This window comes from Cucurbita maxima, unplaced genomic scaffold (assembly GCF_002738345.1).
Source record: "Cucurbita maxima cultivar Rimu unplaced genomic scaffold, Cmax_1.0 Cma_Scf00037, whole genome shotgun sequence".
NCBI classification, from domain to species: Eukaryota; Viridiplantae; Streptophyta; class Magnoliopsida; order Cucurbitales; family Cucurbitaceae; genus Cucurbita; species Cucurbita maxima.
Genome location: NW_019272053.1, coordinates 1241062 through 1254022, shown reverse-complemented (window position 1 = coordinate 1254022; position 12961 = coordinate 1241062). Strand labels below are relative to the sequence as shown.

The window sequence follows — 12961 nt, the reverse complement described above, 5'->3', positions numbered from 1 at the left end:
TATGCAAAATGGTTTTTTTTTTTTTTTTTTTTTTGATAGGTAGAGCATTTAGTTAAAGCACAACTATTGGACTTGAGGTTGCTTTTTCGCATGTCATATGTACCACTTTAAGTCATGGACATATGTAGAAGTGGTAAATAGAAGTTGGAACAGAAGGATCAGATTACCTTTCTTTTAGTTTTCTCAGTTTAGATTCTCCATTATTTCCTTGGTAAATCAAAGAAATATTCAAACATCGTTTTTATCTTTGCAGGATCAGGATGTACGTGTACAAAATAGTAGGTAATGTTCTTGAAGTTACTGAGTCTTGCATGCAGTATGTCAAATAAGAACGTCTAACTTATTTTATCTAGTTGCAGGCTTACATACAGTGATCTATGCCTTCGAATACCTGAATCAAAGTTTAGGCAGTGTTTGTTAAAAACACTAGCTGTCTTATTTACCTTGATGTGTTCATATTATCAAATCTTAAGCTTCCAACTGGATACAAAGGTCCATATTTACTGTTCCTTATATATTTCACTTGAATCATATTTATTTTCAGCTTAGAAAATAGTTTCTTTGTTTTTCAGCTCTAGTTAATGGAGTCTATGTAATAATATCGTTCTATTTCAGTGGACGATTGTACCACTCCTTGTCTGCTCACATTGGAAATAATTCTATTCAAAATTTTCTGTTGCATTGAATATAGTTTTATACAAAATTTCTGCTGAACTGAATATAGTTCGATGAAAATTGTATGCTGCATTGAATATAGTTGTAAGAAAATTTTCTGCCACATGAGTATTATTCTTTTATAATTTTCATAGATGCAAAATTTAGAGGCCACAGAATTCTTATTGCAGAAGTTGCTGAATACAAGCCTCAAGTCTTTTTTATGAAACCTCATTGGTACTCCTAGAAGTATAAAGTTGTTTAGAAAATCAACATTGGATGAGTTTGATTAGAGAAATCTACAAAGAAATAAGAGGGTATCACATTCACTATTAATTTCGTTCTTGAAAAAAAAAAAACAGAGCATTGCAGAACTCTATTTGCCTGAATGCTGTCTATTTTTCAACATTGGATGAGTATGTTTACAGAATTCTTATTGCAGAAGTTACTGAATTGTTTTGTAAAGTAACCTTTTTTATCTTTGCTTGTTTCACCATCCCTTTGTAGAAGACTTTAGCCCCACTCACAGTTAACTTTCAGAGGGAATTTTACTAGCCTTTCCTAGAGCACTTTTCTATGAAGAAAAAATGGGCAAATGTGCCCTCAAATTTTCTGATAAGGCTGTAGAATCCCCTTGTCACACTATTGAAGGAAACTTGAATAATTTGTGTTTAAGGTAATGATTTCTGGGAAGTTGGGATATTCCATGTAGAAAGCTTCAAATGTTCAACGCAAGAGTGTCAACCAAGGACTGGAGGGATATTCCTCTTTTAAAACTTACTGTGTAGTTCTAAAATTTTTGGATTGGCCAAGTAGGAGCAATTTTTCTTAGCTCCAGTAATCCCCAATCAATAGAAAAAATGGAAGAGATTGATGAGAAATTCTAGAGGCCAAGGGAAGCTCCAGAAATCTCACTTGAATTGTCAAAAATGGCCGATGTAAGAATGCCTTTGGAATGGATAGATTTCTCCTTGAAATCTTAGAGGCCTAGGGTTTTTGGCCAAAGGAACATTATCAAAATACTATAATCAATTATAATCGGTTCATTCTGGGATGTTTGCTTGGAACCCCTATTGCTCAAGCTTTCTTCAGTGTCTGGTCCATCCATTTGTTGTTTTGTAGTCCCTTTTTCCCCTTCCCAACAAATGACAGATGGAAAAAGACTTTACTTAAAAATTTATGATGTTTCGCATGTAGTCATTTTTAATGGATTTAGTAAGGGCAAAAAAACGGGAAAGGAGCTAACAGACTAAATGTTTCTGTTTATGATTTTAAGGATACTATTGTTAAGATATTTAGTTTTAGTTTTACTTTATATTCTGTTTGAATCACTGGTAGTTAGTAGCAGATTTTATTGTTACCTGCTTTCTTTCATCTGGTGGCTTTTCTGTTGGGCACTTAAAATTTTATCTTAATAAGCATGTTTTTGATTCAGGATTCAGTTCAACAATCTCCTAACATGAATCAACTAGAAGATAATTGTGACCTTAATTTAGGAGATACAGAGGAATCAACGACAAGAATTATGAATCCTGTTTACGTGGATGGGAGTGATTCTAATATGGAGTCCCGGACAGATAGCAGTACAGCATCAACCAGTGGTTCTCCCTGGTATCATCTGAGAAAAGATGCTATAAGTTTTGTTTCCCAAATCCTTCAAAAAGGCCGTAAGAACCTCTGGCAACTATCAACTAGTCGTGTGTCAGTACTGCTTTCTTCTGTTGCTGTTTGTTCTACGAGCATTCATCAATTCTTGAAAAACTACGAAGATCTCAATGTCTTCATATTGGCTGGAGAAGCCTTCTGTGGAGTTGAAGCAGTTGAGTTTAGGCAAAAGTTCAAGATTGTTTGTGAAAACTATTATGGGACTTTTCATAAGCAGAGTATGCACGTAAGTTTACCTTCTTGCCCAAATTTTCCATAGTTCTGGTCTGCAACTGTTTCTACATGCTGGGTCATGGTTATCAAGGAAGCTAAATGCTGCACTATTTCTAAATTCTTAGTAATTTTCTCTGCGCCAACTAAATTAAAAAAAGCAATGAATATTTCAATTTTCTCTTCATAACTTAAAAGTGATTCATATAGAAAGTAAGGAAGGATTTTCTTGCTTAACTTATTCTTTCCCTTTGAGCTGTCTCTATTGGTTTAGTAGTTATTCTGTTAGAGTTTTGACTTTAACTTCTCTGACACAAATTGCTCTTGGTTTACGAAACTGGAGTTCTTGTGACAGTTAAAAATCTTCAATTCAGATTAAGTTATTGTAAAATTTCACGTGTCTTATGTCTTAACTGACATATTATTAATTGTCCACATTACGTAGAAATTTTAATCTATTTAATTTAGTAGATTGTCTCTGTAACACTTCTACTACTTTGTCAAACTAAGCAATTTCTAAGTTCGAATGTGAAAACTGACTAGTACTTCATTGTTTTTACTCTCTTCATGTTCTTAGGCTCTAAAGATGGTTATGGAAAAAGAGAATTGGCTTATTCTGCCACCCGAAACAGTTCAAGTTGTTAGTTTTGCTGGACTGATTGGTGATGGAGCACCTCTATTTGTTCCATCTGATGGTAAGTCGTCTAACACCAAGGTCCGACAGTCAGATAAGTCAGCAAGCTCAGTCAGTACAGGTCGGGGTAGAAGTGGTTTTTTGCAGTGGATCAAAAGTGGAAATCCATTTTTACTTAAACTAATGCATACTTGTAAAGAAGACATACCCAATGGTGCCTTTTATGGAGAATTGGATGGAAGTGCTGGTGGAAGTTCTCATAGGAACTCTCACTCTGAGAATACTGACAATCTTGAAAATGGTGGTCATGCTGTATCTGAAGGTGAAGATGAAAATGAAGATCTTTTAGCTGACTTTATTGATGAAGATAGTCAACTTCCAAGCAGAATTTCAAGACCCAAACTTCCACGAAATTCTTCTAACCATAATTTTGATGAAGTTTCAGCTCAAACAGGATCATCTCTATGCCTTTTAAGGTGAAGTATCTGTAGTGATATTGGAAAGTGTTCGAAACAAACTTTTTTTTTTATTTTATTTTTTTATGTTTCTTAAAAAATTATTGAACTCCCAAATTTCAGGTTCATGGACAAATATGCAAGGCTTATTCAGAAGCTAGAGATAGTGAATATTGAGTTTTTCAAGGTATCCCCCGTATTTGGTGGTTAGCTTGTTAGATGCCGTTCACCTGTAAACAGCCTGAAATATTTCTCATTAGCTTATTTTTGGCAGGGTATGTGCCAGTTGTTTGAATTGTTCTTCTATTTTGTGTACGAGACTTTTGGCCAGCCTAACACTACTTCTGGTGGAAAAGGCTTCCCTGACTCCCTCAATTGTACTCACTCTTCTTTTTTCTCTTCTGATTTATTCCCTGACCAGTCCTTGAAACTCCTTCCTGTCCTATTCTCAAAGTTCAATATATCAGAAACTTAGAACACTATTTTACTTTTTCAAATTTTGACTTACATGGTTTATTTCTTCCTGAAATTATCAGATAAATTGAAGGCAGCTTTATCCCGGGCTTCACAGGATTGTGATCAGTGGATAAAATCTAATTCATCTTCTCCATCAGCATCGAATTCAACATTTTCTTTCAACGAAGTTACCCCAAGCCCTCCTGGCAGTAGCTTCGGTTACTTGCATGGAACAACTTTTGGTCTCAAGGTGCTAGTTTATATATAAAGCTACAGCATCGTTTTTCATTTATTTTGATTTCTGTATGTACGCATGTATGTATCTTTTTTTCTTTTCTCTCTGTTGGGGTTTCTTTTTATTCATGAGAAATAGATATCAATTTGGTTTTAGTTACAATTTTAGAATTTTGAGCCATATAATTGTGAAACAACTTGGAAGTGTGATAATTTAGATGTATTGAATCATTGGGAGTATTTACTCTATTTATGGACTAAAACAACTCAAAAAATCACCTAATTTCAAGAATTATAAATTCATAATCTATCTACAAAAAAGAAAAAATGAATAGCATAAGGAACAATTAACACCGTTATTTGCTGATTGTACTCTCTCCCCTCATAGTAGATCTAATACATTAATCAGTTTAACAATTGGTCATAGGCTATATAGTTCCAGTTACTATTTGGAAAGAATGCCAGCCTACTGATTACATCATTAAACGAGGTGCTCAAATAAGACCCTTCTGTGTTCCTTTTTTTTTTTTTTTTTTTTTTTAACGAAGTTTCAATCCACTTTCACCTGTTTGTTTTTGTTTTGTTGTGGCAATTTATGACTATACGAATAGTGACATTATTGTCATAGATTCCTGTAGAAGCTCTTTGATGGCTTCAATTCTTGAAGAATGTTATAACTATAGTTCACACGCCCCTTTGGTGACAATATCATGCTATACACAACTTATAAAACAACCAAATACATACAAGGCAGATTAAGTAACCCAAAAACTAAATCTAATCTAATCAAATCAAATCCCCTAAACTTTAGGTCTCAAATATTACAAATTAAACAGAAAAGATAATTCCCTAATTTAAAATTTCCTAACTTTGACATTAATTTTAACACTCCTCAAGATCGGTTGTATATATTATACAATCCAAATTTGTTATTCAAATCTTCAAAGTTAGGTCTTTAGCAATGGCGTGGTGAGATTATTTGCCAATTGTTGCTTATGTACCATTACTTGGTTGGTACCTAGTGAAGTTGAACTACTTCTGTAACGGCCCAGGCCCACTGCTAGCAGATATTGTCCTCTTTAGCTTTCCCTTTTGGGCTTCCCCTCAAGGCTTTAAAACGCGAGGGAAAGGTTTCCACACCCTTATAAAGGGTGTATCGTTTTCCTCCCCAACCAATGTGGGATATCTAATCCACCCCCCTTCAGGGTCCAGCATCCTCGCTGGCACTCGTTCCTTTCTCCAACTGATGTGGGACTCCCACCAAATCCACCCCCTTCGGGGGCCCAGCGTCCTTACTGGCATACCACCTCGTGTCTTACCCCTTCGGGGAACAGCCTCCTCGTTGGCACATCGCCCAGTGTCTGGCTCTGATACCATTTGTACCGCCCAAGTCCACTGCTAGCAGATATTGTCCTCTTTGGGCTTTCCCTCGAGGCTTTAAAACACGTCTGCTAGGGAAAGGTTTCCACACCCTTATAAAGGGTGTTTTGTTCTCCTCTCCAACCAATGTGGGATATCACAACTTCTTTATCGACTTTTTCTAGGATGAAATTTCAATCAACAATGTGTTTTGTCCTATTCCTGCTTGATTGTCACACGTCATTTTTATTGGTGGTAAGAACTTTTATCCAACTTGCAATAGAATTCTCTCAATCCATATGCCTTCATGCATACTATGAGCAAGCAACATTACTTGAAACCACAGATTGCTTTTTACTCCTTGTTATAAGACTACCTCATACAAAAGCACAATAACCTGAGGTAGGTCTTCGATTTATAATATCACCTGCTCAACTTACGTTTGTATAAACCTCTTGTCAGTTTTTCTAAAGGTAGTCCCTCCTAGGAGTCATCTTCATATATCTAAGAATTTTGAATACAAAATTTCATAAGGATTGTGCATAAATTGACTAACCATGGTGACCGCAAATCCAAGATTTGGACATGTGTGTAAAAGATAAGTGAGACATCCTACAAGACATTGGTATCTCCCCTTGCCAACTAGCCTGCTTTCATAATTGGCCTAGTTTCTTCTGTGAATCATAGGAGACTTCGTTGGTTTTCTCCCAAGCATGGCAATTTTTTTGAGAAAATCTAGATTCTTTGGGATATGACTATGTCTTTATGAGACCGAGCAATCTCCATACCGAAGAAATATTTGAGATTTCCTTGATTCTTGACCTCAAATGCTCAGGCCAAGTGATTCTTCACTTGCTACAATTATGATTCATCATTCCCTAAAATGATGGTATCATCACTTATACAATTAAGAGAGCAATTTGTGATTCTAATCTCCTTTTACGACTATGAAATGATTGATACTGAAAATATTCAAGATTGACATCAAAACTTGTCAATCTACCAAACCATGCACGTGGAAACTATTTTGGTCCATAGAGAGACTACTTAAGTTTGCCTACCTTTCTTGGATCAATGTTCTCTTTATATCTCGGTGGAATATCCATATGTACCTCTTTTTCCAAATCACCATTCAAAAATGCATTTTTTATGCCTAACTGTTGAAGACTTCAATCAAGATCGATTGCTAGAGACAAGATGATACTTATAGTATTGAGTTTTGCTACCGAAGCAAAAGTTTCCTAGTATTCAATCTGATGGGATTGAATGAATCCTCTAGCTAAAAGTCTAGCCTTTAATCCTTCCATTCTTTCACCTGGTTTATACTTCATTACAAAAATTCACTTGCTTTCCACATTTTGTTTCCATCTAGGAAAATTTGTCAATGTCCCTGTGCCATTTTTCTGAAGTGCGTCAATCTTATCTTGTCGTTCTTTTCTCTGGTCAAGATGCTTTTGAGGTTCATGGATGTTAGTTGGCACCTGAACATTATCAATAATAGAAACAGATACTTGATAGGACTTAGATAAGCCATCATATGGCACATATTTTGCAATAGGATGCTTGGTATAACCTCTAACACCTTTTCTTTGAGCAATTTTTATGTTCACATCATCGATCAAAGGAGCCACATAAGTAATATTCTCACTAGTGGGATTCAAAGGGGATGATTCTGGTTCAAGTGGTTGACATTTTAAGTCTTGCATGGTAGCCATTTTTCTTCTCGTATAAACAGTAGGAGTTTGATTTTGTAAGACTTCAGGTTCATAATCAATAGGTTGGTCAGACGTAGAAATAGGTAGCTCTTTTATTAAATGGAGCTAAGACCTCGCTCAGTATGGGAGTAGGAGTTGTGATATAAATGGACTTATGCTCTTAGCTTATGCTCTGGGTTTGGAATGAAAATAATTAGACAACTTTTGAAGAGAAGCCTTTAGAATGCAATGCAAGGGTGGATCTAGCCAATGTCATGCCTCCTGATGTGCAGCTTCATTTTTCAATTAGAAGTTACGTTTCTTCCCCCGCCAAAGAAAAATGCTATTGACGAGTATAATCATGGGTTGTTACACATGTTAGTCTACGTAGAGGGAAAGAAATATATAACATAGAAAGAAAGACTTAACTACCGTATTATGCTTATTCCCATGAATTGGTATATATGTATTTTATTCAGAGTTTCATTGCTTATCATGCATCAGAAAGGGCCGGAATGAGTCATTTTCTCCCTCGAAAAAATTTGTTTTTCTTCTCTTTGAGACATTACGATTACTTGGTTAAAAAATAAAAGGATCTGTCATGGGTGTTCTCCTCTAAACTGTGATTATTATACCGCAGGAGAGGAGTGCAGGTGCTGACTCATTATCACTTGTGGCAAGAATAATGCATAGGTCTAAAGCCCATATTCAATCCATGCTTCTGCAAACAAATGCAACTGTAATTGAAGACTTTTATGCACATCTGGTAAGGTTCATTTTTTCATTCTTGGTATGTCATGGATCATAACGTTTTCTCTCTGAGAAGAAAATGTGTGTTCAATTCAATCTTAGTGCAGCTTAAGATGGTTTAAATCAGTTCTACATCCAGCCTTTTCACATGTTTTTTTCTAATGGGATTGTTCCATGAAAATAAATTTTATTTTGAAGATAGCACTTTATTTCTCACAACTGTGATAAGGTGATTTGCAACCTAGGGATTAAAATTCTAAAGAATTCTATTCAATATCAAGGTTGAGATTACAAAAGGAAAAATGTTGGTGCTGCTTACTATCATAGAATGTACTTGACAACCCCGCAGATGAACTAAAACTAATTAACAAGTTGTAAACTAATTGGCTGGTAACAACCGGCAAGGTCACTAAGCAACGCGTGAGGTTTATTTTCAGCTTAGGTTTGCATGAGGAAGGTTCTCCACCCAAACAATTTACTAATATGGTTGAGCAAAAAGAAATAATTTTGGTGGTTGTGCATAGGTACCATTTATTTGCTGTCAAAATTGGTAAATGGAATGTCTTGCATGAAAAGATTATTTATTCCTTTGTTGCTGTCGTTTCTTCCGAGGCTTCCATTAATGGGTTAGAAGTTCATGCAAGGGTTCCTCCATTTTCTCGCCATCCATATGTTGAACTAATCTTTATCGAGGAAATCTGCTTTTGCAATATATTTAGCGCCTGCTGGAAAATTCTGTTTTACTTCATTATGGCTGTGAATTCTTATAACTGAACTCGGAACTTGTGGTTACTGAAAAAACAATTCTCAAGCCTAAAATGGCAGAAAGCTCATCTCCTTTGAAAATTTTTAAGTTTGAGTGGGGGTAAGATTTCTAATAGGAAAAACCTGCATGTCTTCCCAACTCTTTAACCCACTTGACTTCTGAAACTATTTTTACGATACTTATATTTGAACATCATCAATAAAAAGATCATGTTAGCTTAGAGGTATTTCTTCACCTGAAGTGGGGGAAATTTCCTTGAAGGCTTTAAAGGTTGGTTGTGCACTATCTGATATAGTTTCATGAAGGTTCTAGCTTCCTGCAACTTCTATTGGTAGGACTTCTTCAAGTCTCTGTAGTGTGCACTATCTGATATAGTTTCATGAAGGTTCTAGCTTCCTGCAACTTCTATTGGTAGGACTTCTTCAAGTCTCTGTAGTGAAAAATATTAGCTTAAAGGAGGACATCATTTTGATTCCAAATTATGTATCCTAAGGATTAAAATTCCTAAACAGCTAAAGAAATTTATATTCTGCTACAACCCAGCAAACTAACTGAAACTTACTGAAGCTGGGAACTAATTTACTTACAACAATTGGTTCGGAGTTACTTACCTAGTGTCACAATCGCACTTTTCTTGGCAGCGGACTAGATATTGTGCAACGCTTGTTCTAACCTAGCAAACAAGCCAACCGTGTCAAAATCGAATTTCGCGGACAATTCTAATGTATGGTCGAGCTTCGAGCCACCTTTTGAGAGAAAAGGTTTTAGAAAATATGGGCGAGGAAAATCATTGAAAACAAGTTGGAAGTAAGCATTGTAAAAGTCAATTCTATTGAAAACATGGAGGCAAGAGAGATTACAATACTTGGTCGGGGGAGGTTTGATGACTACTTGGCCCCCACATTTTGAGGCAATTCTGGTCTGGCAGGCCCAGACATGATCATACAAACAAAAAATACAATAGTAAAGCAATACATCATGAAAGCAAATAAATTGTTTAACATGCCATGGGCAACACGTCCTAGACGAGCATGACCATGATATCCTCCCCCACCTAATTTCTTCTGTAGGGAGATTTTTCCATTGGGCTGGAATTCTCGAACACTTCGTACAGATCTTTCACTTTCCTAACCCTGTCGGTTTGGATCGTTTCGACTCCTTTGTTGTCCTTCTGTTTAAGGTCAATTCTGGGTCTTGTTGCGACGTTGCGGTCGACATCATTTGAATCGGGGTGGTAAGGCTTCAAGCTGCTCACATGGATTATAGGGTGAAATTCATTGATCACACTGCATAGTGCATGAGAAAGGATTAATTCAGATTTCAAAAATATAAAATCGCATTCTATAATGTATTTGATGGAGATACTTTGGGGATCGGGACTCTTTTCTCCCCAGGAGTAATTGCAGGTCCTAAATAAATTTGATTGGTAGTTTAGTTCTATAATCAGTACTTTTTCCTTTTGTTTATAATTTTGATTTGTTTCCCTTGTTATACAAGAATCTAAGATAAATACAAACTGTTCAGTGAGAATATTCATCAGTGACAAATACAAGATAATATCTTAGCAAAATGATTCCTGTTTAAAGTTTTTTGCAACTGCCATTCATGTCAATGGAATTTTTTCTACTTATTGTTAGCTCAATAAAACTTCTATTGTTTTCTTGTTTATTGTATGTGACTTGTTATGAATGTCTTTTACTATTTTGATGTGTTGGAGTTTCTTGTTTATTCTTTGGTTTTTAGGCTTTCTGTTTAAACTGAATAATCTTCTTTGGATCAGTTGGATGCCGTCCCATATCTCATTGAGCATATTCATAAGAACACTGCAAGACTGCTTCTTCATGTCAATGGGTAAGAATATTTAAATGGACTCTATCTAGACTTTATTAGAGCTTTAGGTGGTGGAGATTCTTTGTATGAGCTGCACCTGTTATATGAATCTAAAAAATGGAAGCGCACACATTCATCAAGTAATACAAGCATGTTTAGAATCATTCTGACAAAGTTTCTGCTAATCATCACTTACAGATACTGAAATAAGGCTAGCCAATCACTAATAAGAAAATGAATCTAAGCATACTCAAACAAACTAGAATAAAATATGCTGTAGCAGTAGCAGTAGCAGTAGCAGTTTTGAAATAACTAAGAAATTATTTGCAATAGTAGGCTTTATTCTAGAATTCCAGCCCCAAAAAATCAGATCATGCTTGAACCATGAAAATAGGTATTAACTTTAATAATTCATAAACGGAATATAAGTTTTATTTCCATATATGAACTGTTCATTTATTACAAAAGAGGAATGAAAGCATGCCAGTAAAAAAAAAAACATGCAAGGAGAATTCATCAGTTTTTGGAAAGAGAACACCAAGAAGAAGCCTTTAAACATGCTGAAACATTCTGATAATAAAACTTTGATCCCATTACCCCAAGGAGGTCTGAGTAATTAAACGTTCTTATATAAGTATTAGAAAAAGACTAGCATGTAAGAAGAAAAATGGAAAGAAAGAGCCTAAAGCTCTTTTCTGTATTCGACTTCATCATCCTCTCTTTCCACAACAGCTGATATTCAGTCCCAAGTTTGCCCTACTTTTGGCTGATTTTCTACATGCATGGAATTTCAAAGCCTACTTGAGGGACTGCAGGTGACTTTGTATGGCTAATAGCTAAACATTATTCCTTTTGAAGAAAGGAAGAGATTATAGAGGTTAAATCTCACGAAATCCAAAAAAGACCTTAAAAATGCAACGTCGTGGTAGGTTTAAGTCCAAAGAAAGAAACCAAAGGTAACTCATTCTATTAGAGCTATTAGAATCAATTGAAATTTGAAATTATGACCGTTGAAGGAATAACCTTGACTTAAGAAATATTTGTGTAATCCAATTAAATACGGGGAGTATTTAACCTCCCTAATTTAGATTTACGGATGCCTAGTATCTAGAAATTTATTAATTTATTTAGATTTATTGTTACATAGCATCTAGGGATCTATATAGATTAGATGTATTGTTATCTAGTATCTTGGAATTTAGTTAGCTTTTCTATGTTATAAAAGGCAGACTTACCTCTTTTAAATTTAATATGAACAACAAATAAGATAATTTACACTTAGCAACATGGTATGAAAGTCATTCTATTTTGGGAGGTCTGATTAATTAGATTCAGAGCCTTCATAGCTACCAATCTTCCACATTGACCGAAATTTATTTGGAGCCTTCATAGCTACCGATCTTCCACCTTGACCAAAATTTATTTGGATCCTTCATAGCTACCGACCTTCCACCTTGACCAAAATTTATTTGGATCCTTCACAGCTACCGACCTTCCACCTTGACCAAAATTTATTTGGAGTTTTCATAGCTACCGATCTTCTACCTTATCTCAGTTTCATTCGGAGCCTTCATAGCTACCATCCACCATTGAAGATCATTGTTCCAGTATTGTGTTAGCATTATACAGTCGTTAGTGATTGCGTAAAAGAGTATTCATAGCAAGAAGGCCACGACATTAGCGCTAGCATTCCTTTCTGAGTTTCATTCACTACAAGTGTAGCTACAATCTCACCATCAATTCATTCATCTTTTATCTATCAATCTGCAAACCCACTTGCGTTCATTCGTAGTTTGAGAAACAAGGATAAATGTCAAAAGCACGAGCGTACATTGCACAAGAGTCCAAATTAGAACAAAAGGGTCAGTTGTGAAGACTAGTGAATTCAAATAATGAAGAGATTAGGAGGAAGGTGCTCTTGAACTCCCTCGACAAACCATCAAGTTTTAATACCTTGTCAATCTCAAGTAAGTCCTCATTTACTTTTTGTATAAATCCTTCAAAGGTAAGTTGGGTTAGCTCTTGGATTATACACTCTGGTGCAACTAATTACATGACTAAATTTATCTCCGGTCTTGAAGACAATCTCCTGTCATCGGAGTCACCTTGACCAAATTTATTTGGAGTTTTCCTGCCTTGGTCAAAGTGGAAGATCAAGTGAAATCAGAATTTTTGTGGGTGAATCTCATCCCATCTCTTGCAGAGGCAAAAAAAAAAAAAAAAAAAAAAAAAAAAAAAAAAAAAAAAAAAAAAA

General features: G+C 35.5%; 1 protein-coding gene across 1 annotated transcript in view; it reads left to right on the top strand.

Annotated features, from left to right (window-relative positions):
• LOC111468590 (syndetin) overlaps positions 1–12961 on the top strand; it is a 32365-nt gene that overhangs the window by 14735 nt on the left and 4669 nt on the right. Inside the window, exons 11-19 of the mRNA XM_023113844.1 lie at positions 254–282; positions 360–492; positions 2090–2545; positions 3107–3639; positions 3742–3805; positions 3893–3995; positions 4155–4324; positions 8002–8127; positions 10658–10728. Of these exons, the coding sequence (XP_022969612.1) occupies positions 254–282; positions 360–492; positions 2090–2545; positions 3107–3639; positions 3742–3805; positions 3893–3995; positions 4155–4324; positions 8002–8127; positions 10658–10728 (1685 nt within the window). The remainder of the gene's footprint in view (positions 1–253; positions 283–359; positions 493–2089; positions 2546–3106; positions 3640–3741; positions 3806–3892; positions 3996–4154; positions 4325–8001; positions 8128–10657; positions 10729–12961) is intronic.